The 22,741-nt window shown below is 48.9% G+C and overlaps 1 protein-coding gene across 3 annotated transcripts in view; it reads left to right on the top strand.

The window, feature by feature from the left end:
- NKAIN1 (sodium/potassium transporting ATPase interacting 1) overlaps positions 1–16,099 on the top strand; it is a 49,353-nt gene extending 33,254 nt beyond the window's left edge. The window contains exons 2-7 of one of the 3 annotated variants that reach the window (XM_066375688.1): positions 8,222–8,359; positions 10,541–10,621; positions 11,923–12,120; positions 12,892–12,952; positions 13,562–13,643; positions 13,791–13,879. In XM_066375688.1, coding sequence (XP_066231785.1) covers positions 8,222–8,359; positions 10,541–10,621; positions 11,923–12,120; positions 12,892–12,952; positions 13,562–13,643; positions 13,791–13,800 — 570 coding nt within the window. In that variant the 3' untranslated portion in view covers positions 13,801–13,879. Of the gene's footprint in view, positions 1–8,221; positions 8,360–10,540; positions 10,622–11,922; positions 12,121–12,891; positions 12,953–13,561; positions 13,644–13,790 lie in introns of all 3 variants that reach the window. The other 2 variants (XM_066375686.1, XM_066375689.1) reach the window with 2 other exon arrangements.
- Positions 16,100–22,741: the final 6,642 nt, after the last annotated feature.

The following is a 22,741-nucleotide window of genomic DNA, read 5'->3' as shown; positions in this document are numbered from 1 at the left end:
TCCCCCTCAGCTGGTAGCTACCCGATAAATAAATAATCCGGGTGGGGGTGGGGAGCTAAGGGCAGGGGGAGGGGCAGCAGGGGAGCCTCCTGGAGGCTTCACTCTGGAAAGAGAGGGGTGAGTTAGCCTTGAAGTTGGGGGGAGGCTGGCATTGCAATGGCCAGGTGAAAGAAGGCAGTGGAGGGAGAAACGTGGCCAGATGTGTAAGAGATTCCGCAGATCTAAGAGCCAGAACTGGATGACAGGTGGGGCATGGAGGTGAGGGAGCAGGAGAGAGACCAGGACTTAAAGTTGAGCTTTCTAGTTCATGCAGCCTGGACACATCATGGGGACCAGAAACACTGGAAACAGTCCAGGTTTGGGCGTGTTAAGTTCACGATGAGCCATGCAATGGGTAGTTGGTTCTAAAGGGGCTGGAGTCTGAAACATGAACAGGTAGTCACTGAAGCTTGGGTAGACGTGAATTTGCCAGGACAAATGGAGCATGAAGAAGGGCTGGATATAGCCCTGAGGTTCTTTGGTATTTACGGGCTGAGTGCACGGGAGGATGGGCCGCACTGGAATCAGGGGTGGCCAGGAGGGTGGAGAATGAGTTTAACTTCGCACCTACAGTGTGCTGACATGGCCGTGCCACCAGACGTACAGCAGGGGACATCTCAGGCAGAAGTCCCTGCTCTCGTGGAGTTTGCCTTCTAATGCAGGAGATGGACAGTAAATGGGGAGTGGGTAGGAGGGTAGTCAGTGATAAGTGCCATAGAAATAGTAAAACAGGTGAGGAAGCAGGGAGTTCTGCATGGAGTATAATTTTCAATAATACTGATTCTTTTCACAGCCGTATGAGGAAGGTGTTTTGGGTTTTTTTTTCAGGGACAGAGAGAGAGTCAGAGAGAGGGATAGATAGGGACAGACAGACAGGAACAGAGAGAAATGAGAAGCCTCAATCATCAGTTTTTTGTTGCGACACCTTAGTTGTTCATTGATTGCTTTCTCATATGTGCCTTGACCACAGGCCTTCAGCAGACCGAGTAACCCCTTGCTCGAGCCAGTGACCTTGGGTCCAAGCTGGTGAGCTTTTTGCTCAAGCCAGATGAGCCCGCGCTCAAGCTGGCGACCTCGGGGTCTCGAACCTGGGTCCTCCGCATCCCAGTCCAATGCTCTATCCATTGCGCCACCGCTTAGTCAGGCGAGGAAGGTATTATGAATCATTTCCATTTTGTTGGTGAGTAAACTGAGGCACAGGGAGGTCAAGTGACTTGCCTTAACAGTTGTATAAACACCAGTGATACCAAGATTCTAACCCAGGCTCTACTCCTAACCACTGGACCAGATTGTAGGAGGACGTGGGCAGAGGAGCAGGTGGCAGGACGGCCATGGAGACCTTTGAACGAGAGTGCTGAGATAGAAAAGGCATTAGCAATAAGGGGTGACGGACCATGTTTTTCTTTTTAATGGGAAAGGCTTCAGCATGTTTAGGAGCCAGTGGAAAGGATCCTAGACAGGGAGAGATTGAGTTTACAGGAGAGAAGTGACCATGGATGTTTTGAGCACCTGAGTAGACACATGATGGAGTTCGGAGTGCAGGAGGAGGAATTGGCCTTGGGTAGGAGGAGGGTCAGTGTCTCTAATATAGCAGGTTGGGAAGTAGGAGACAGGTCCTCCCAAGAGGGTTGAGGACAGTGAGAAGATCTGAAACAGTCCCTGGGGAGAGTGAGTTCCCCGGAGAAACCCAGTCGGGTGTGGGACAGCATCCGGGCACTTTGTGAGGCCAACAATTACAGGTCTACAGTGGACCCATCCTACCTTCCTGGAGTGACCTCCTCCAGCGGTGCTTGGCTGCTTTGCAAGCAGAAAAAACTATTCCCTGGATGTAGCTAGGTGTGGGCTTTTCCTGACACGTGTGATGAAAAGGCAGAGAAGTGTGAGTCTGGGTTGCAGGCAAAACTGATGTTAAAGTGAGGGATCATGGGAGCCCCGCAGGCCGAGTTGGGATGTGAACTGGGGAATGGGGTAGAGTAGAAGGGGGGCCTGGGACCTGATGCACCAGACGGGCTCACCACTGTGAGGGGTGTTGGGAAGGCAGCTGGGGGGTCTGAGTGGGGCTGTTGAGTTGGTGACCTTGGAGGCAGGGCAGTTACAGTTGATAACACAATCCAAAGGGTGATGGTGGATGAGGAGGAATGGAGGGAAAGGTCAGGGGAGAGAAGTTCACGAGACTGAGAGGTTGGGAGTCTGGATGATGTGGCCCCAGATGTCAAAGTCAGCCAGAATGATTTGTGGATGTGACTCACTTTTAAAGAAGGGGCAAGACCCGGAGGCCAGTGAATGAGGAGGCCAGCAATAGAAGAGGCTGACATAGCCACAGGGCTGCACAGTTCTACGAGCAGCTTGGGGACCCCAGAGGATGACAACCTCACCTTCGGGCCTGAGGAACATGGAGTAAGATACGAGAAACAGAGTCATTTAAGAAGAGTGCAGATGAGGTAGCGCTCTTGGGTACAACATGTAAGGGATTAGGCGGGGGACCCTTCAAGGAAGGACCTGAGGCTATATGACACTCGTGGAAAGGGGACAGGGTGGCAGCACAAAACCTTGTGGAGATGAGAGGAAGCAGCACAAAACCTTGTGGAGATTAAAGGTAGAGAGAACTGTTGGGCAGGTGTGTGGGGCTACTCTGTGGGTCAGATCCAGAAAGGCTTGTTCTCATCTGTCACTCTGGAACTATGTCCTGGGGACCTATCTTGCTTGTCTGGGATACTGCTTGTCTGGGGATTTTTTAGACTCCGAGACCACAGGAATTACCCCAGACTCTCTGGGCTGCATTGATGACAGAGTGACTCAACCAGATTTATTTATATATATATATATATATATATATATATATATATATATATATATATATATATATATATATACATATATATATTGTTTTGTTTTGTTTTTTTGTATTTTTCTGAAGTTGGAAACGGGGAGGCAGTCAGACAGACTCCCGCATGCGCCCGACCGGGATCCACCCGGCATGCCTACCAGGGGGCGATGCTCTGCCCATCTGGGGTGTTGCTCTGCCGCAATCAGAGCCATTCTAGCGCCTGAGGCAGGGGCCACAGAGCCATTCTCAGCGCCCAGGCCAACCTCACTCCAGTGGAGCCTTGGCTGCGAGAGGGGAAGAGAGAGACAGAGAGGAAGGAGAGGGGGAGGGGTGGAGAAGCAGATGGGCGCTTCTCCTGTGTGTCCTGGCCAGGAATTGAACCCGGGACTCCCACACGCCAGGCCGACGCTCTACCACTGAGCCAACCAGCCAGGGCCAGATTTATATTTTTAATAAAGGCACTCGACAGGGTTGGTGGCCAGCCTCCTTCTGCCAGAAGCCCAGGGAGGAGGCTGTATCTGTTGCCCACAGAAGTTTCTGCACCAGCCCACTCAGGAGAGAGACTCAAGAAGTTAGCTTGACTTGACTTGCAGGCTGACTAGATAAAAATACCTCCAAAGTCGGTTTTGTCTCTCAATACACATGCACTTGAACTATTTGCATAGGAGCTGGTTTCTGTCGTCTCCACACTGTTCCTCTCATCGAAGTAAAAAAGGCTCACCAAGGCCGGTTACAGTTTATAATCATCACAGCCCTCAGATATTGTTTCTAAGTTGGTGTGACCAGATGAGAAAGATAGTCCTCATATTTTGTTCTTATCTGTATTTGTTAATTAACTGTACACTACTGCAGCACAAGCAGGAGTTTTGGAATATTTGAATATTTATAAGACAATGAATCTCAATTTTAAATATATATATTAAATATATTATATTAAATAGATATATTAAGTGTGTGTGTGTATGTATGTGTATATATATATTTGAATCTACCTTATTTCCCCATGTATAAGATGAACCCATTTTCTGATAAATTTAGGGTTTAAAAACTGAGTACATCTTATACAGTGATTGCATTTCCTGCTTTTTCACACTTGTCCTTTTTTCAAATTTTGGGTCCCAAAATTAAGGGGCATCTTATACATGGGGTAGTACGGTATCTCTGCACTTACCACTGGAGGAAGAGATGGCATTATTTGAGCCTGGGTTATAATGCTGACTACGCTGGTTTGTAACTGTTCGATTTTCCATCCATCTCTTCTGCGAGGCTCTGAGTTCCCAAAGGGCAGGGACCACAACTTAGTCACATCTGCATCCCAGTGCTAGCACAGGGCCTGACACAGACTAAAAGTTCTGTGATTAAATAACATGGATCCTGGATGAATGAGGGCGTGTCAGATGTCGGAAGGATGGATAAATGGATGTGCATGGGGTGTAGAAAAATGAGAGAGCGGGTGCAGTGTGTGGAGATGGAGGGATGGCTGAGAGTGACAAGAACAGCTGTTGCTCCATATTCAATGGAAAGAGAGATTGTGACAGTCAAGAAGTCTTCCTAGAAAGGGAGTGAATTAGGCTGTTACTTCAAATACCAAGGAAGATTTGGATATAGGAAAAGGGAAATAAATGAAAGTGGGACTTCAACTGTTATTTCAACCACTTGTGGGCAGGAGTTGACCTGGAATAAAAGATTGAGCCTGACCCTAGCAAACCTTCAATACCAAACTAAGAAGCTTCAAACTATTAAGTCTTCTACTAATTAACCACTATTTATTAAGTTTAATTGTCTGTTAGCTTATGTGATGTTTCCATATCCTCACAACAACTTCTCAGGGGAGGATTATCTCTTTTTTTATTTTATTTTATTTTTTTTATTTCTCCGAAGCTGGAAACGGGGAGAGACAGCCAGACAGACTCCCGCATGCACCCGACCGGGATCCACCCGGCACGCCCACCAGGGGCGATGCTCTGCCCCTCCGGGGCGTTGCTCTGCGGCGACCAGAGCCACTCCAGCGCCTGGGGCAGAGGCCAAGGAGCCATCCCCAGCGCCCGGGCCATCCCTGCTCCAATGGAGCCTCGGCTGCGGGAGGGGAAGAGAGAGACAGAGAGGAAGGAGGGGGGGGTGGAGAAGCAAATGGGCGCCTCTCCCGTGTGCCCCGGCCGGGAATCGAACCCGGGTCCCCCCCCCGCCAGGCCGACGCTCAACCGCTGAGCCAAGCGGCCAGGGCCAGATTATCTTTTCTATTTATAGTTGAAGAAAAAATCTGAGAGGGTAAGTAATTTGCCCTAAGTCACACAGCAGAGCTGCTATTTGAACATGAGTTTTAGTGACGCCAAAGCTGCTGCTTCTTTTTTTCTTGGTGGGGGGGACTATTTCTTGCTGCTCACTCTATCAGTGAGGTCCCTGAGAACACAGAAGAGAGTTGAGCAGGGCTGGGGTGAGGATGGGGGTTATTTCATGTTATCTAGGTAGGCACGTCCAGGCAGGGTGTCTCCCAGCTACACTATGAGCCTGGGCAACTCTTTGACAGCCCTCTCTCCTCTGGTGTCAACCTCCTTGCCAGGACCAGGTGCCAGCTGAGTTGAGAGTATCAAGCTGGACCCCAAACCACCAGGGATCCCTAAAGCCTAGCAGAGTCAGGGTGGAAAGGAGAAAAGAAGTGATGCAGGGGCTTTTGGTGGGGGGGCAGCCTGGGGAGTTTCTCCCCCAAGATCAGCAGGCCATTGGAGTCAAACCCAGAAGGGCCCTTAGGGTAAATATAGTCCAGTGGCCTCTATGTATAGAAGAGAAGCAGGAGACCCAGCAGGAAGGTGGCCTACCCAAGGTCACCTGTAGTCAGTGTCAGAATCTCAATCAGAGCCATGCCTCTTAACTCCCAGGCCACTGCCAACTAGTAAAGGTTGTGTGTTGGTGCCAAGATGAGACAGGTGGCAGAGAAAGGTAGAATGGTTGCCTGGCTCTGCCACCAACCTGCTGTGTGACCTTGGGCAAGTCACTTCCCCCATGGTCTCTTTCTCCAAACTGAGGTAATGATCTCAGCCCTGTCTTTCTGCCAAGGAGTAGCAAGTGAGAGATGAACTTGGAATGCACTTTACAATCTGCAGAGCCCTCAGAGGGGCGTCACCAATCAGAGGCAGGCTGGCGCCAGGTGGGTGGGTGCCAGGGTTGAGCCCGCAGCTTCCTGGGTCTCTGCCCAGCCTTGCCATCTGTGTGGTAGCATCAGCTCTACCTCTTCCTGCCTCCCTGCCAGGAAAAAAGCTTCTGGGATCTCTCCACTTTATCAGAATCTTCCCTCTCTCCAGCCAAACCCTCTTTTCTCCCCTTCTACTCTAGTCAGGACTCTTGGTTGCAAGTGACAGAAATCCCAAGTATAGGGAGGGACAGTTAGTTTTAAGTCTGGCTGGATCGTCAGACCTAAACCAATGTCACCAGGAACACTCTCCCTGCTTGTTCATCTTCCTTCCTCACTCTCTCTCTGTCCCTTTAGCTCTGGTGACTCAGGAGCAGGGCACACTGTGAACGTGAGTCCCTGAACAGATGACTGTTTGGGATTATTTGGTTAGGCCTAGGTCACAAGCCCACTATGGAAGTTAGAAGTGGGCCCAGCCCCACTCAACCCACATGGACTGAGTGTCTGGGAGGCAGGCAGCTTCCAAAACAAAGAGATGGGTTCTGTCACCAAAAGAAGGGATGTTGGTCAATCAATATTTTTATTTATTTTATTTTTTTACAGAGACAGAGAGAGAGAGTGAGGGATAGACAGGGACAGACAGACAGGAACGGAGAGATGAGAAGCATCAATCATTAGTTTCTCGTTGCGCATTGCGACACCTTAGTTGTTCACTGATTGCTTTCTCAAATGTGCCTTGACCATAGGCCTTCAGCAGACCGAGTAACCCTTTGCTTGAGCCAGCGACCTTGGGTCCAAGCTGGTGAATTTTTGCTCAAACCAGATGAGCCCATGACCTCAAGGTCTCGAACCTGGGTCTTCCGATTCCCAGTCTGACGCTCTATCCGCTGCGCCACCGCCTGGTCAGGCTGGTCAATCAATATTGGTAAGTACCGTCCTGATCTGTGGTGGTGCAGTGGATAAAGCATTGACCTGGGAACACAGGTTGCCAGTTCAAAACCCTGGGCTTGCCTGGTCAAGGCACATATGGGAGTTGATGCTTCCTGCTCCTCCTCGCATCTCTTTCCCTTCTCTGTCTATCTTTCTCTCTCTCTTCTAAAATGAATAAATAAAAATATTTTATATATATGTGTGTGTGTGTGTGTGTATATATATATATATATATATATATATATATATATATATATATATGCACCCTTGGCACTTCTGTTCCTAATTGTATAGCTGAAAAATTGAACGAGGGGCTACTGAAATGGGAGTGGTGGTTGTGTCCTGTATCATAGCTTTTGCTGCAGAACGAATCACTTCAAAATAGAGTAGTTTAAAAGAACCATTTGATTCAGCTCATGATTCTGTGGATCAGCTGAGACTATCTTCTGGTCTGGGCTACATGTCTGGTCAGCTGCTGGGTTGGCTGGCGTCAGAATGAGCGAGTACGCCTCACTCTGACGGTTGCTGGCCATTAGCTGGGGTGCTTCGGTGCCCTCCATCTGGCCTCTCACCCTCCAGCAGGTCAGCTCGGGCTCTCTCACAAGGCCCTCTCTGTGTTGCAAGTGAACAAGCTCTAGTACACAAACATTTTTCAAGCCTTTGCTTGCTTTGCATTTGCTTAAGTCTCACTGGACAAAGCAAGTCACATGACCAAGCACAGAGTTAGTGTGGGAGGGCACTGTATGGAAATAGCAAGAAGAATTTGATGCTAATTTTGCAATCTACTACAGCTCCCTCAGGGAAGGGGAGTAAAAAAAAAAATCACTTTCTTGTGGCCCATGAATCCTGTAGTCCAGGGTAACCTCCAGGTAGGGCCTTAGAAGAGATGACTCAGACCCAGGGGCTTCCTGGGGCCCCCAGAGCCAGGGCTCAGCCCTTGGGCCAGGCTGGGGGAGGAGTCTGTATCCTGACCCCACCAACTGAGAGCCCTCAATAAGGAAAGTGCAAGTGGGGAGGGCCTCTTGGCAAAGAGGCAGGTGCTCTGAACCCTGGTTCCCATCTCTCTGCAGCCCACCCCAGAGGTCATAATCAGGGTTCCGTTCTCCACAGACTTGCCCCCACATCCCAGCATCCCTTTGGTAGTGCAGGGCTGGGATGGACCTAAGATTTGTGCAATGAGGCCATAATGCCTCATCACCATAATAACTGATGTCACCTCTTCCACAAGGTCAAGAAGGAGTCCCCGTCCTTTCCTTTTAGGAGGTGGCTGTGGCTTCAGTCTGTTTTTTTCCCCACAGGTGGCTGCACTGGAGCGGCAGATCTTTGACTTCCTGGGCTACCAGTGGGCTCCTATCTTGGCCAACTTCCTGCACATCATGGCGGTCATCCTGGGCATCTTTGGCACAGTGCAGTACCGTTCCCGGTACCTCATTCTGGTATGGCTTACTTGGCCCCTCCCCAGCCAAGCCCTCTTCTGCACCCCCACCTATCTCCCCCCACTCCTCTAGCCAGAACTGCCCCCCACCCTGGGCACCCATCCCCTGCTCTGTCCTGCCTCCAGCTGTGTTGGTATGAATGCCCAAATCCCAATGCTTCTTGGTTCAGCAGAGGCAAGGTATTTTCCCTAAAGAATTTCCTAGGGAAAATCCAAACATTAACATATATCATTTAGTGGGTACCTATCGTGTGTCAGGCACTCTGCTCAAAGCTTCACATGCTTTATTGGACCTTTACGACAACTCTGTGAGGTATATTGTACCATTTTCATTTTCCAGATGAGGAAGTGAGTCTCAGAAAGGTTACGATGCGTCCTAAGGTCACATAGCTAATAAGTGGCGGAGCCAGGCCTAGAGCATCAGATCCAGAGTGGAGGCTCCTGCTGCATCACCACGCTGCCTCAGAAAGCCAGTGGGAGGAAGGGGCCTTGTCTTGTTTAGTTTCTCAGGTTGCTTCAGGAAAGCTTGGCTTTTGTCCCTTGGTGCTCATCAAGAATATGGTTGAGCCAGACCAGTGGTGGCACAATGGATAAAGCATTGATCTGGGATGCTGAGGTCAGTGGCTTGAGTGCAGGCTCATCTGTCTTGAGTACAGGCTCACCAGCTTGAGCGCGGGGTTGCTGGCTTGAGCGTGGGATCATAGACATGACCCCATGGTCTCGGGCTTGAACTCAAGGTTGCTGGCGGGAGCAAGGAAGGGGTCACTGGCTCAGCTTGAGCCCCCAGTCAAGGCACATATGAGAAGCAATCAATGAACAACTAAAGTGACAGAACTATAAGTTGATGCTTCTCATCTCTCTCTACTCCTCTCTCTCTTAAAAAAAATAAAATAAAAAAATAAATTAAAAAAAAATAAAAAGATGATTGAGAGTGGCTTTGAGGCAATGCATGTGTAGCCATCCCAAGAGTGGACTGTGTCCCTGGTTCCTTCCTCTTGCTTCCTTTTTCTAAGCCCCGGTCCTTGATTGTCTCTCTCAAATTACTGTTTTCAGTAGTTCACCTTTGTCCCCTGCTCTTCTTCAGAGACCCATTCACATACTCGCCTGAGGGAAAGGCTTTGGGTAGATGTACTACGGAACTGCTTGACACCTATAATAACAATGACTTGCAATGTTCTGCTACTACCAGAGCCCACTAGCAGTCATTCAAGGGTTTCTCCCCACCTCCCACCAGCTCAGCTCCCAGGAGCCAGGTGAACAAGGCCCTTCTAGTGTTTTCTCTCATCTGAGCAAGATATGAGAACCTTTCCCTCCATTTCTCAGGAAGCCCCAGACACCAGTGTAAACAGCCACGCCGGCCAGGTGGCGGCCACTAGACTTGTAGGCAGAGGGCTTGGATGAGAAGAGCCAGCTCCTCTCCAGCTCTTTGCTATGTCCTGTGGCTGTTGTTCTCTGCCGAATGGCTAGGAGTAGCTACCCAAGGACTTGGGTTTGAGTACCAGTGCTACCTCTTCCTAGCTGTGTGATTTCAAAAAACAAAACAAAACAACAAACACCCTCTCTAGGCCTTAAATTATTTGTCTCTGAAGAGAAGACAGTGCTGGGCCCTGGCCAGTTGGCTCAGCGGTGGAGCATTGACCTGGCGTGTGGAAGCCTTGGGTTTGATTCCCAGTCAGGGCACACAGGAGAAGTGTCCATCTGCTTCTCCACCCTTCCCCCTCTCCTTCCTCTCTGTCTCTCTCTTCCTCTCCAGCAGCCAAAGCTCCATTGGAGCACAGTTGGCCCAGGTGCTGAGGATGGCTCCATGGCCTCCGCCTCAGGCACTAGAATGGCTCCAGCGCAAGGGAGCAACACCCCAGCTGGGCAGAGCAACGCCCCCTGGTGGGCATGCCGGGTGGATCCCAGTCGGGTGCATGCGGGAGTCTGTCTGACTGCCTCTCTACTTCTAACTATGAAAAAATACGAGAGAGAGAGAGAGAAGACAGTGCCTTCCCGGCAGGGCTGTTGTAAAGACTGAATAGGTATAAAAATGATTTGTAAACTATTCTCAGTGCTCCGTGAATGAGGTATTGCCATACCTTTCCCTGCAATGATCTCCTCAGAACATTAGCTCTGTCTTCATGGCCATGACCCAAACCCACTGCCCCAGTTCCCACCCTGACCCCACCTCTGCTTTCCCTAGTATGCAGCCTGGCTGGTGCTTTGGGTTGGCTGGAATGCATTTATCATCTGTTTCTACCTGGAGGTTGGACAGCTGTCGCAGGTAAGCCTCAGGCCTGGCTGAGCCAGAGGGCAGAGCCTGAGCTTTCCCACCCCATCCTAAAGGCTCCCAGGGTGGTGTAGGTCTGGGGCATCATCTCTTGAAGAATCTCCCTTTAAACACCTAAATAATCTGTTCCCACCTCCCACCCCATTTTTGTATGGCCCCCTCTCCACTTCTCAGACACAAATGATGATGGAGCAGATAAGGGTGAAGATCAGTCTGTGTGATGGGCTGGGGTCCCAGTTGATAACAGGCTCAGTAGGAACCAACAGTATTTGGTGGCCCAGAAAACTACTCTTAGGCCCTATACATGTTCAGGCCAAAAGAGTTGAAAATCCCATGTATTTTGTACTGTTTAGACCACAAAGATTTGAGTCCAGTGCTGATCAATATTTTTCAGAAGAGAAAGAGATTAGATAGAGTTTGTTTGGGAAACACTGAACAGACCACGTCACATGGAAAAGCATCAAGGAAAATAGGAGTATTTACCTTCAAGAAGACTAAGCCCAGAGGTCACAGCTTCTATTGTTAGATATTAAAAAGGCAACAGATATGAATAAGAACATTTGGCTTTGTAGTTTAACCCTACTTGATTCAAATCCCAGCTCTAATATTTTCTAGCTGTGTGACCTTGGGCAAGTGTCTTACCCTCTCTGAGCTTCAGTTCTTTTCTATCTATCTAGTAAGTTCGAATAAGAGCAATTCCATTTTCCTTTGGTTGCTGAGTGGATAAATGAGATTACACAGCTCAGTGCTTGGCACCTGTCAGCACGCAGTGAGTATTTGTTAGGGGCCTGTATGAGTGAATGGATTGATGGACACATGGATGCCCATGATGTATAAAATTTCTGATCTAGACCAGCCTCTTCTCCATTTCAAATGGGGAGACTGAGGACCAAAGAGGAAAGAGATTTGCCTGGGGTCACACATAGGGAGAGCGTTGGAAAAGCTGAATGGGCCATGAAAGGACCTGTATAGAAGATTTCACCAATGGCTGGAAAATTGTACCTGGTTACTTTTAATGTTCTTTTCAGCCGTAAAATTCTGGGGTTCCGGTGGGTCAGTATCGGCCCCTTCTGTAGCTTATGGAAGAATGTGGTCATCAAGTGTCACCTACTGGCCAAATGTAGAGCTGCAGGCACAGACCCTTTTCTGCCATCCCTCAAACCCTCCACAAATCAAGTCAGAGAAGGAGGCTGCTATACTAATCCAGATGTGAAATAGGCTTTATATACAGTCTCCTGGGATCTGGGGAAGGTTCCCCCACCCCAGCTCAGTATCCTAGGCCCCTCCAACCCCAGGACCGGGACTTCATCATGACCTTCAACACATCCCTGCACCGCTCCTGGTGGATGGAGAACGGGCCAGGCTGCCTGGTGACACCTGTCCTGAACTCCCGCCTGGCCCTGGAGGACCACCATGTCATCTCTGTCACTGGCTGCCTGCTTGACTATCCCTACATTGAAGCCCTCAGCAGTGCCCTGCAGATCTTCCTGGCTGTGAGTCCTTCTGTCCCCCCACCTCACACACTCCCAAAAGCGAAGTCTGCAAACCCCTTTGTTTAGCTCTAGTTAAGAAGGGCTGAACCTAGGTCTTCCAGCCTGCCTGTGCTTCTGCCTGGCTCTGTTTCTGTATCCTGTACCTCCTCCCTTTACCCCTGCCCTACTCCCCATTCAGGGAGTGAGCAGGTTTATTGCTGTGCCATGTTGGGACAAGCTCCAACCAACTGAGCTACCTGCCCAGAGCCATGAGCACATATAATGAATAAGATGAGGCATCCTACCATGAGTCAGTCCTGGTTTAAATCTCCAATATACCCACTATGTGACCTTGGACACGTCACTTGCCATCTCCAAGCTTGTTTCCTTACTTAAAAAAAAAAAAAGAATGACAATATCAACCAAAAGGAGTCATAAGAATACAGTAAGGATTACTGTAGTTCCCATTTCTAGAAGGGCCAGTCTTGCCCTAGGCACTTTACATATACAAAGTCACATAATTCTCTTTCCTCTCAACAAGCCAGTGAGGTATTGCCCAGATCCAACTGGGGAAACTGAGGCTCAAAGAGGTAAAAGAATTACTTGTCCAGAGTCGCACTCCCAGAATGGAGACTGGAACAGGCATGTTCGGCTTTAAGGCTCAGTCATTAACTTGAAGTCAGTATGGGTTTGCCTTTATCCTAGCACACCCTGTCCCTCCAGTGCTGTTAGGCAGGGACGTGCAGAGGGTGGAGGAAGAGTTTTCCTTTCCCCGTTCCCTTCCTCCCTCAGCTGTTCGGCTTTGTGTTCGCCTGCTACGTGAGCAAAGTGTTTCTGGAGGAGGAGGACAGCTGTAAGTGTGCGGCACCCCAGGGGAAGCGGGAAAACCTGGCCGCAGGCCACCCGACGCCTTCAGCACCTTGGACAGGGGCCCGAGCGGTTTCGGTGGGAGGGGGCCCTGGGCCCGCCCCTATTGGGTGAAGAAGAGGCATCAAGGGTGGGTTTGCATAACCAGCCCATTTTGGGCTGAGGCCCAGACGTCCAGGTGCCCGGTCCACGGCCCCAGCACCCCCCCCACACACACACACACACCTATCCACCCCTCCTAGGCCCTTCCCCTTGGAAGGGCTCCACAAGGCTGGCCCCTCTCAAGCACCGCCCACCCTCCCACGTTTTCCTCCACTTCAGTGGTTCAGTCCTGCCCTCCACCCCCACCCCCATGAGCCTTCTCCCTTGAGGATGCCCATCCCTCCCAAGTTCTCCATCTTCTTAGGGCCGGTCCTGACCGAGGTCCTCCGCGTTCCCGCTGGCGTAGGCTCAACCCTCAGGATCTGGCAGCAAAGCCCCGCCCCTAAGGCCCTGGACGTGGTCTGCCCCTAGATTCTTCCCTTTCAAAACCCAGCCTCCTGTAACTTGCCTGCCACAGGCCATTCCTAACCACATGCCACTTCCCCTTCTGCAGTTGACTTCATCGGTGGCTTTGACTCCTACGGATACCAGGCGCCCCAGAAGACATCGCATTTACAACTGCAGCCTCTGTACACGTGGGTTATGGCGCCGAGCAGGGTGGGGTGGGGGACCCGGGTGTTAGTGTGGGGAGAAAAGAGGGGGAGGGGAGGAAAGAGCAGCCGTATCCCTCTGCTCCCCTATTTTCGGGGTCCACTTTTCTAACCTGCCTTTGTTTCTTGCAGGTCTGGGTAGCTCCTGCCCCGCGCCCACCCCCGTGTCGAGTGCTTTGTGGCGACTGACAGCTGCTGCCACGAGCTCGGGTCAAGATGACAGGCGCGCCCCCTGGCGACTGACGGGCCTACTGCAGCTTGCGCGCTTGATCTGGGTCTGCATCAGAATTGGACTTGGCCCTTCACAGCCTGGACTTCAGGGGTGGGGCAGGGTGGGATGAGGGAGGGGAATCTTGGGGTTTGTATTTTTTTTATCTTAGCCTTGGCGTGCGCTGGGGCCTGCCTCCCTTCTCCAGCCTCTCCCTTTCAGCCTTCAGCCAGCATCCTGTCCACTGTCCAGAGAGTAAAGGCAGGATGGACAGATTCACGCCATCTCACCACACTCATTCACCAGCTCTGGGGAAAGTTACTGTGAAGTAGGAACAGGAGTCCTGGGTTCTAATCGCAGCTCCATCACTGACTCTGTGTGACATCTGGCAAGGCCCTTGCCCTCTCTGGTCCTCAGTTTTCCCACCTCAAACTATTGAAATAATCCCTTAGCAGATGGAGCTCTTTCTAGTTTTCTCATTTGACTCTCAGTTCCCTGGGTTAGGCTATTATAATTCCCATTTTGCAGATAAAGAAACTGAGGCCCAGAGATGTGAAGCAATTTGCTTCGAGACCACACAGTTAGGCTTTTGGTGGATGCAGGCCTCGAACACAGTGCACTTTCTGTAGTTTCCGCCTCCAAAACCCAGTGTCTGGTTTCTGAATTCCATTTTCAAACACCTTTCCAGCTTGGACACTCTAGAACCCGTGATCTACGCCACATTTACACATCACCGCCCCACTTGCCAATACCTCTCTTAAAGCAATATACCTGTTTTCTTGTTGGGAACCAGACGTATGGAGCCCAGAGCCCTGAATACAGCCTGACCCACAGGGAAGCCTTCCTAGACTCTGCTTCTGTCCACCCTTGGCAAACATTTCAGGTTCTCTCGAGGAAAGAGGATCCACAACTCAGTCACCATACCCCCTTCCAGGTCCCTGAAGCTGCTACACTCATGATCTCCTACCCCCTCAGCAACTCCACCAACCCCTGACAGCCCCATCCATCTTACCAGTTGGAAGACCTGTGGTTTAAGAGTGGAAGAGGGCTGGTCAGCCTGCCTGGTGACCACTGTTCACAGATCACTAGGGTTTATGGCCACTCCAATATCCAGGAGTTCTGAAGAGGCAGAATGGGAGTATGGGTTGTGATAGGTGGTCAGGAAGGCCAGTATCCTTTGAGAGCAAGTAGAGATGAGAGCTCATTCTCCCTACCTTCTCCCACAGACATCCCTGAATACCTGTGCCCTGGCTGTTGAGTCCAAGGGCAGGAGGATCAGGTCTCAGCTTCCCAGTCTGAAATAGGAGTGGCTCTGGGCAAGGAGGCATCAGGGAACTGGAGGGAATTGCAGATGGTTTGTAGGCCTGAGCCCGTCCATGGTGACCACTTTGTTCCATGCTCTTCACCTTCCAGTCTAGTATTCCCGACTGTCTAAGGCCAAAATATCCTGAGCTAAGATCCCAATTCCTCTGATCACCCCAGCACTGAGGTCCCAGATGGTCAGTCCAGTTAGCTGATGGGTGCAGCTCAAGATGGGGACATTTCCCTTTTAGGCCTGGCTGCTGCCCCTCCACTTGGCCAACACTTGCCTCCATCCCTCCCTTCTCCCACCCCCAGCCAGCTGTCATCTCACCTCGACTCTCCCAACCCCCTTTCTACTCAAGGGGTTTAGCCACTGGTGCTTTGAAGCCTTTTGGTTTTTTTATAAGACATTTTTTGCAAAAGGACCAAGTTCTCACTCGGACCTTGCAAGGCAGGGCATGTTCCCCTGGTTTCTGTGCAGATGGGTTGATTAAAGATGGTGTTTTCTTCTCTATCTTCCCGTCCTCCTGCCCTGTGAGTCAGCAGGGTTCCTGCATGAGGGTGGGCAGGGGTTGAGAGTCAATGTCATTGTCAATATTAAACATTTCTGGGGCACTGGCCTGGTGCCTCTAACTATCTGCATAGCTTTGGGCAGGGTTCTCCCGCTCTCCTGGTACATAAAATACAGAGGTGGGACTGAATCAGTGGGTTCCCAGGGCTTCCCATTCCCTTGTAGAGCTTTCTATTTTATTTTTCTGATTGAGTATGTTTTCAATTTATGCTTCCAAAATATTCTTTGCTTCTGGGCTCTCCCCTCTTCCTGACAATTCAGTTCCTGACTTGAAATGAACTGGCAGACAGTACTTAGAAAGAGATTCCTGTGCCCCACCTGGGGCACCCTGGATCCTTTCTGGAGATACACCAGAATTGATATTTTTGAATTCTTAAAAGTTTACTTACCTTTGTGAACAGGTAATATGTATATATGGTAGAGAATTCAGAAAGTGGCAGCAGGTTATGTTTTCTTATTTTATATATCTTTCCAAAAATAGTCAATTCTTTTTAAAAATTATATAAATATTTGTTTTTTCCTTCTTTCTATACAAATGGCAACATATTCTACTCACTCTTCAATTCCCTGATTCTTTTCATGTTCTAATTCTTGGAAATGTTCCCCCAATAATGCATGTGTGGCTGTCTCCTGTCCTTCTGCAGTGATTTGGTAGCATTGGGGGTTTTGTAGAGGTCCCCATGTGATTCTGATGCAGCTAGGGACTCAGAACCAGGGGTCCTACATAAGAATGCCCCAGGTCCATTGTGCAAACTTCTGTGTACTACTTCTGGTCGTGGAGTCCAGAGGAAAAGATATCACAGACATTGCCTATAAGGAGCTTATATGGTCTATAGGGGAGCCACAGGATGGGCAGGCCGAAGGATGAATGCTGATGGCAAGTGGTCAATAGTGAGGACAGTGTTGTGTGAAAGGCAACTGTCAATAGGAGCCCAGCAGTGAAGTGATCTGAGTATCCTGGACAGGGCCAACCGCATGAGCCACGCTGTGGAGGGAGGAGACCAACTGGTTGGAGGAAGCTTCCACGGGAAATGTATCTGGTTCCTATTGCTGTCATAAATTACCACAGCTTTCATGTCTTAATACCAGTTTATTATCGTACATAAGTTCAACATGGGTGTCACTGGGCTAAAATCAAGCTGTCTGGAGGCTGTAGGGCACAATCCATTCCCCGCCTCTTCTAGCTTCTAGAACAGGGGTCAGGAACCTATGGCTCGCGAGCCAGATGTGGCTCTTTTGATGGCTGCATCTGGCTCACAGACAAATCTTTAATAAAAAAAATAACGTTAAAAATATAAAACATTCTCATGTATTACAATCCATTCATTTCCTACCGCTCATGTTCATGGTTGCGGGTGGCTGGAGCCAATCACAGCTGTCCTCCAGGACAACACCAAATTTTTATTGGATAATGTGTAATGTACATGGGTTGTTGTATGGCTCTCACAGAATTACATTTTAAAATATGTGGCATTCATGGCTCTCTCGGCCAAAAAGTTTCCCGACCCCTGTTCTAGAGGCTGCCCTCACTTCTTGGCTCGTGGTCACCCTCCATTTTCAAAGCCAGCAATGTCGCGTCTCTGACCCTTCTGTGCACTCAGTGGCTGATTCATCACATTGCTCTCTAACAACAACCAGGAGAAGGTCTCCATTTTTAAGGTCTTGTGTCATCAGATTGGGCCCACTCACATAACCCAGGAAAAGCTCCCCTTCTCAACGCCCTTATTCACATTTGCAAAAGTACTTTTAAAAAGTTCTTTTTATTTATTCTTTTTTAGAGAGAGGGAGAAATATTGACCTGCTGTTCCACTTATTTATGCACTCATTGGTTGATTCTTATATGTGCCCTGATCAGGGACTGAACCCTCAATCTTGTATTAGGACAGCACTCCAACCAACTGAGATACCCAGCCAGGGCTGGAAAAGTCTCTTTTGCCATGTGACACATTCACAGGTTCCAGGGATTAGAACTATGGACAACTTTGGGGGTCATTATTCTGCCTTTCACGGGGAAGTGGTATCCAGGTTACAGCTTCCCTGAATATCAAAGCAGGGTGCATCAGCCTGATGTGACTACTGAGGGATTTTTAACAGAAGCTACCCAATTAGAGTTGTCCTTTAGAGAGAACTGGGAGTGCTGGAAAGGAGGGTTGGAGGAGGAAAGCCGGAATCAGTGTGTTCTTTCTGGAAGAAGCCTAGGGCTTCTCACTTCCCTGTGTAAATGTGCATTATTGGGGATATGTGTGTGACCATGAACTCTGTAAACTTGGGAGGGCTAGTAAAGTAACGAAGAGCATGGGAGGGAGAAGTCAAGGCATACCTGGGTCCCCATGTATCACTCTGAAACCCGTCAAGCTGGTCTTCCCACCAAGCCTGGTGAAGCTCCCCTAGCTCTGCCAGACCGTCTGCAATAACTGCTCAGTCATAGAGGTGCCCAAGGCATTCTTTATATAAATTCCCCAAGGTGCATTTGACAAGCACAATAGTCTACTGGGATTTATAGGCATACTAGTGTTTTCTTGAACATGTTGGAATCGGTTCTTGCAGTTTCTAAATAGATTAGAAGTGAGGGAGGGCCTGATGCCAAGACCTCGTTGACTTATATGATTCATTACTCCACAGGGTACTGGCCCACGCAGTGTTTCCAAACTGGCAGACATAAGAACCTCTTAAAATCCCAGTTTTTGAGCCTGATCTGACAGTCACTGAAACCCAGTTTCTGGGCAATGACAGGAATCTGCATGTTTTTCTTTTTCACAAGTGCCCCAGATAATCCGAGTTCGGGAAATGTCTGGTAAAGAGGCATGCAAACAGTTTTGAATTTTCCTTTACACCAATGTCATGGAGGCCCCAACAGTTTATGCCTGTCAGTTTCCTTACATCGGGGCTAGATTTTTATTTCCCCAAAGCTCAATTTCACTTGTTTCAGTTTTTTACATTTTTATTTATTGATTTTAGAGAGAGAGAAGCATTGACTTGTTATTCTACTTGTTTATGCATTCATTGCTTGATTCCTGTATGTGCCCTGAACAGGGTTTAAATCTACAACCTTGTTATAGCAGAATGATGCTCTAACCATCTGATCTAAGTGGCCAGGGCCACAGATTTTAATGAGTTAGGCATTTCAAACGTTGTGATCAACTCTTAAACTTAAACATTGACATAGTTTCACCACTAAGTTAGTTTGGGCAAAGGCAGTACCACACCTGCCTTTCCCTCTCAGCCTCAGTCACCTGGAGGAGGTGAGTTCAGCTCCAATTTGCCTCCATGGCCACCTGAGCTGGGGCCATGCCCTGCCCTAATTTTGTGTTCCAGTGACTCAGCAGTTCCCATCTCAGTAGGCCCTGGAATCAGAATGGGCAAGCCCAGGCATATCAAAACAGCAGAGAGAGCCCTGTGGGGGTGTACAATACCTAAATTCTACCTCTTCCTCTGCCCCGCCCACCTGGGACCTGGGGTAACTCCTCCCATCTCTAGCCTCAGTGCCTTCATTGGTGAAATGAGAGGGCTCAACTTCACATAATGACTTCTTTCCTACTGACATTCTGAGAAAAGACTTCAAATATTTATTAAGTACCTACTATGTGCCAAGAATTGGGGCTACAACTGTGAACAAAACAGAAAGTAATTCCTGCTCTATTGGAGGATATCTATTGGGAGGGAACATACATAAATACACAAGCAAGGCCCTGGCCGGTTGGCTCAGCGGTAGAGCGTTGGCCTGGCGTGCAGGGGACCCGGGTTCGATTCCCGGCCAGGGCACATAGGAGAAGCGCCCATTTGCTTCTCCAACCCCCCCCCCTTCCTCTCTGTCTCTCTCTTCCCCTCCCGCAGCCAAGGCTCCATTGGAGCAAAGATGGCCCGGGCGCTGGGGATGGCTCCTTGGCCTCTGCCCCAGGCGCTACAGTGGCTCTGGTCGCGGCAGAGCGATGCCCCGGAGGGGCAGAGCATCGCCCCCTGGTGGGCAGAGCTTCGCCCCTGGTGGCCGTGCCGGGTGGATCCCAGTCGGGAGCATGCGGGAGTCTGTCTGACTGTCTCTCCCTGTTTCCAGCTTCAGAAAAAGAAAAAAATAATAATAATTAAAAAAAAATACACAAGCAAAATCTGTAGTATATCAGCTCTGTGTCAGAGACTAAAACAGGACAGGGACGGGAGGGAGTACAGGATGGGAATCGATTCCAGGGTTTTTGTTTTGTTTTGTTTTTCTGTTTGTTTCTTTGTTGGTTTTATTGATTAGTGAGAGAGAAACAGAAACATCCATCTGTTCCTGTATGTGCCCTTACATCTGGCAACTTCTGCACATGGGAACGATGCTCTACCAACCGATCCTTCTGACAAGAGCTCAATTTTAGACTTCAATTGAACTGCAGGTCGGTTAGGGAAAGTCTCACTGAGAAGAATTTTTTTTTTTTACAGAGACAGAGGGACAAACAGGACAAAGAGATAGGAAGGGAGATGAGAAGCATCAGTTCTTCGTTGCAGCACTTTAGTTGTTTATTGATTGCTTTCTCATATGTGCCTTGACCAGGGGGCTACAGCAGAGCGAGTGACTCCTTGCTCAAGGCAGTGACCTTGAACTCAAGCCAGTGACCTTGGGCTTCAAGCCAGCAACCATGGGTCATGTCTATGATTCCACGCTCAAGCCAGCAACCCTGCACTCAAGCTGGTGAACCTATGCTCAAGCCGGTAACCTTGGGGTTTCAAACCTGGGTCCTCTGTGTCCTACTCCAATGCTCTATCCACTGTATCACCACCTGGTCAGGCAAGAAGAATTTTTGATAAAAGACCTGAAGAAGGTTAGGTAGAAAGCTAAGGAAACAGCAAGTGCAAAGGCCCTGAGGGGGGAGCACACTTGAATATTGCAGGGAAGCAAGGAGGCCAGCGTAGTTTAAAGCAAGGAAAGGGGAGAGCAGTAGGAGATAAAGTCAGTAGGAGATAAAGGGGAGGGGAAGGCATGTCAGACACTGTAAGGGCTCCAGCTTTTAATCTGAATGAGATGAGAAACCACTGAATGAACAGAACACCGTGCTGGGGAAAATCCATTTGGATACTATGTGGAGAATAGACTGTAGGAAATCAGGGCTGACAGAGGGAGACCAGTTCAGATGCCACCGGGGTAATCCAGGTGAAAGCTCTTGGTAGTTCCGTCAGGGTGGCAGCAGTGGAAGATGTGAGAAATATCTGGGTCCCTGTCTATTTCGTGGGCAGGACCAGCATGATTTCTTGGCAGATTGGATGTGGGATGTGAGTGAAAGACAACAGCCAAAAAAGACCCCGAGCTTAGACCAGGGCTGCAGATATATAAAGGCTTGTCTGGCCTGCAGACTCTACTTTCACTGTTGCTTACTCACGTGGCTGGTGACAGGAAGCCTGAGACCCTTTATACATAGATCTCTCCATTGGGCTGCTTGACCGTGCTCATGACATGGCAGCCAGCATGCCCAGATCGAGTGATAAGAATGAGAGAGAGAGGAAGACCTAATCTCAGAAGTCACACACCATCACATTCTGTCAGTTAGGAGTGAGTCACTAAATCCAATCCACACTGAAGGGGTTGGCAATTCATTGTGACCTTTTGAGGGAAAGATTGTTAAAAAAATTTGTGGACAGGCCTGACCTGTGGTGGCGCAGTGGATAAAGTGTCGACTTGGAACACTGAGGTCACCGGTTCAAAACCCCAGGCTTGCCTGGTCAAGGCACATATGGGAGTTGATGCTTCCTGCTCCTTCCCCCCCTTCTCTCTCTCCTCTCTCTCTAAAAATGAATAAATAAATAAATAATTTTAAAAAACAGCTTGGCCTGTGGTAGCACGGTGGATAAAACGTTGACCTGGAATATTGAGGTTGCCGGTTTGAAACCCTGGGCTTGTCTGGTCAAGGCACATATGGAAGTTGATGCTTCCTGCTCCTCCCCACTTCTCTCTCTCACACACACACTCTCTCTAAAAATGAATAAATAAAATCTAAAAAAAAATTTTTTTTAAACAAAAAAATTTGTGGACATACTTTAAAACCCTTACAGGGACTCTGATTACTGTTATAATGCTCATATTATTTTTATGAAACCAAACAGGTGCTGAGAAGAAATAGACTGTCAGTTTCCCTTCCACCACTCTTCCTTGTGACTTTCTGGCTTCAAAGCCTCAAAAGTTGGAACACAGGGGAAACGCAGATCTGATCTGTCCACTGGTGGACAGTGTAGAGCCTGGGACCTGGGAGACACTTGATAAATATTTACGGAAGAAGCCTGCTGGAGGACCTCATAGAATCAGACCCAGTGGGGTCATTCTGTGGATGTTTGTTGCTGCTTCCACATGTCTGTGTTCTGGTGCTGGAGTGCAAAGATACATCTGACCTAGCCCTGGTCCCTGGGGAGAGGCCTCAGACTGGATAGGGGGGACATTTAATACAAAAAAAATTTAATACCAAAAAACTATAATAGATGTCATAATGGCAGTATGGTCCCAGGATGAGGTAGAGAATCATGATGAAGGCAGAGGAGAAGAGGCCAATCTGGGAAGACTACATAGAAGAGGTGACAGTTGAACCAAGACTTGAAGAATCAAGAGCAGTGTATTTGGAAGACATGTGCAAAGAGAACAGAATTCCAGGCCAAAGATTAAAAAACAAAAAAAAAAATGAAAAAAAAATCCAGCTTGTTCAAAGGCATAGAAGTGTGAGAGAGCCTAACACTTTGGGGGAATTTCATATTTAGAAGGAACCTTGATATCATCTGAGGGAAACTGCAGTGCTGCCGGCATCTCCTACTAATAGTAACAGCCCACATTCTCAGGTTGCCTGCCACCTGCCAGCCATTACACTGAGCAATATGGATGGATTGTCAGATTGCACACTTGGTGTGAGACGAAGCACACCATCTCTATGGCAAGGACACAGAGGCTTTGAGGTATTTTCATACACTCTCCAGTCCTTCGGGAGTTTTTAAAATTTATCTGAGAGAGAAAGAGAAACACTAATTTGTTATTCATTGGTTGATTCTTGT

Source organism: Saccopteryx leptura, chromosome 3, assembly GCF_036850995.1.
Source record: "Saccopteryx leptura isolate mSacLep1 chromosome 3, mSacLep1_pri_phased_curated, whole genome shotgun sequence".
In the NCBI taxonomy this organism is placed as follows: domain Eukaryota; kingdom Metazoa; phylum Chordata; class Mammalia; order Chiroptera; family Emballonuridae; genus Saccopteryx; species Saccopteryx leptura.
This window is presented reverse-complemented; position numbering and strand designations above follow the sequence as displayed.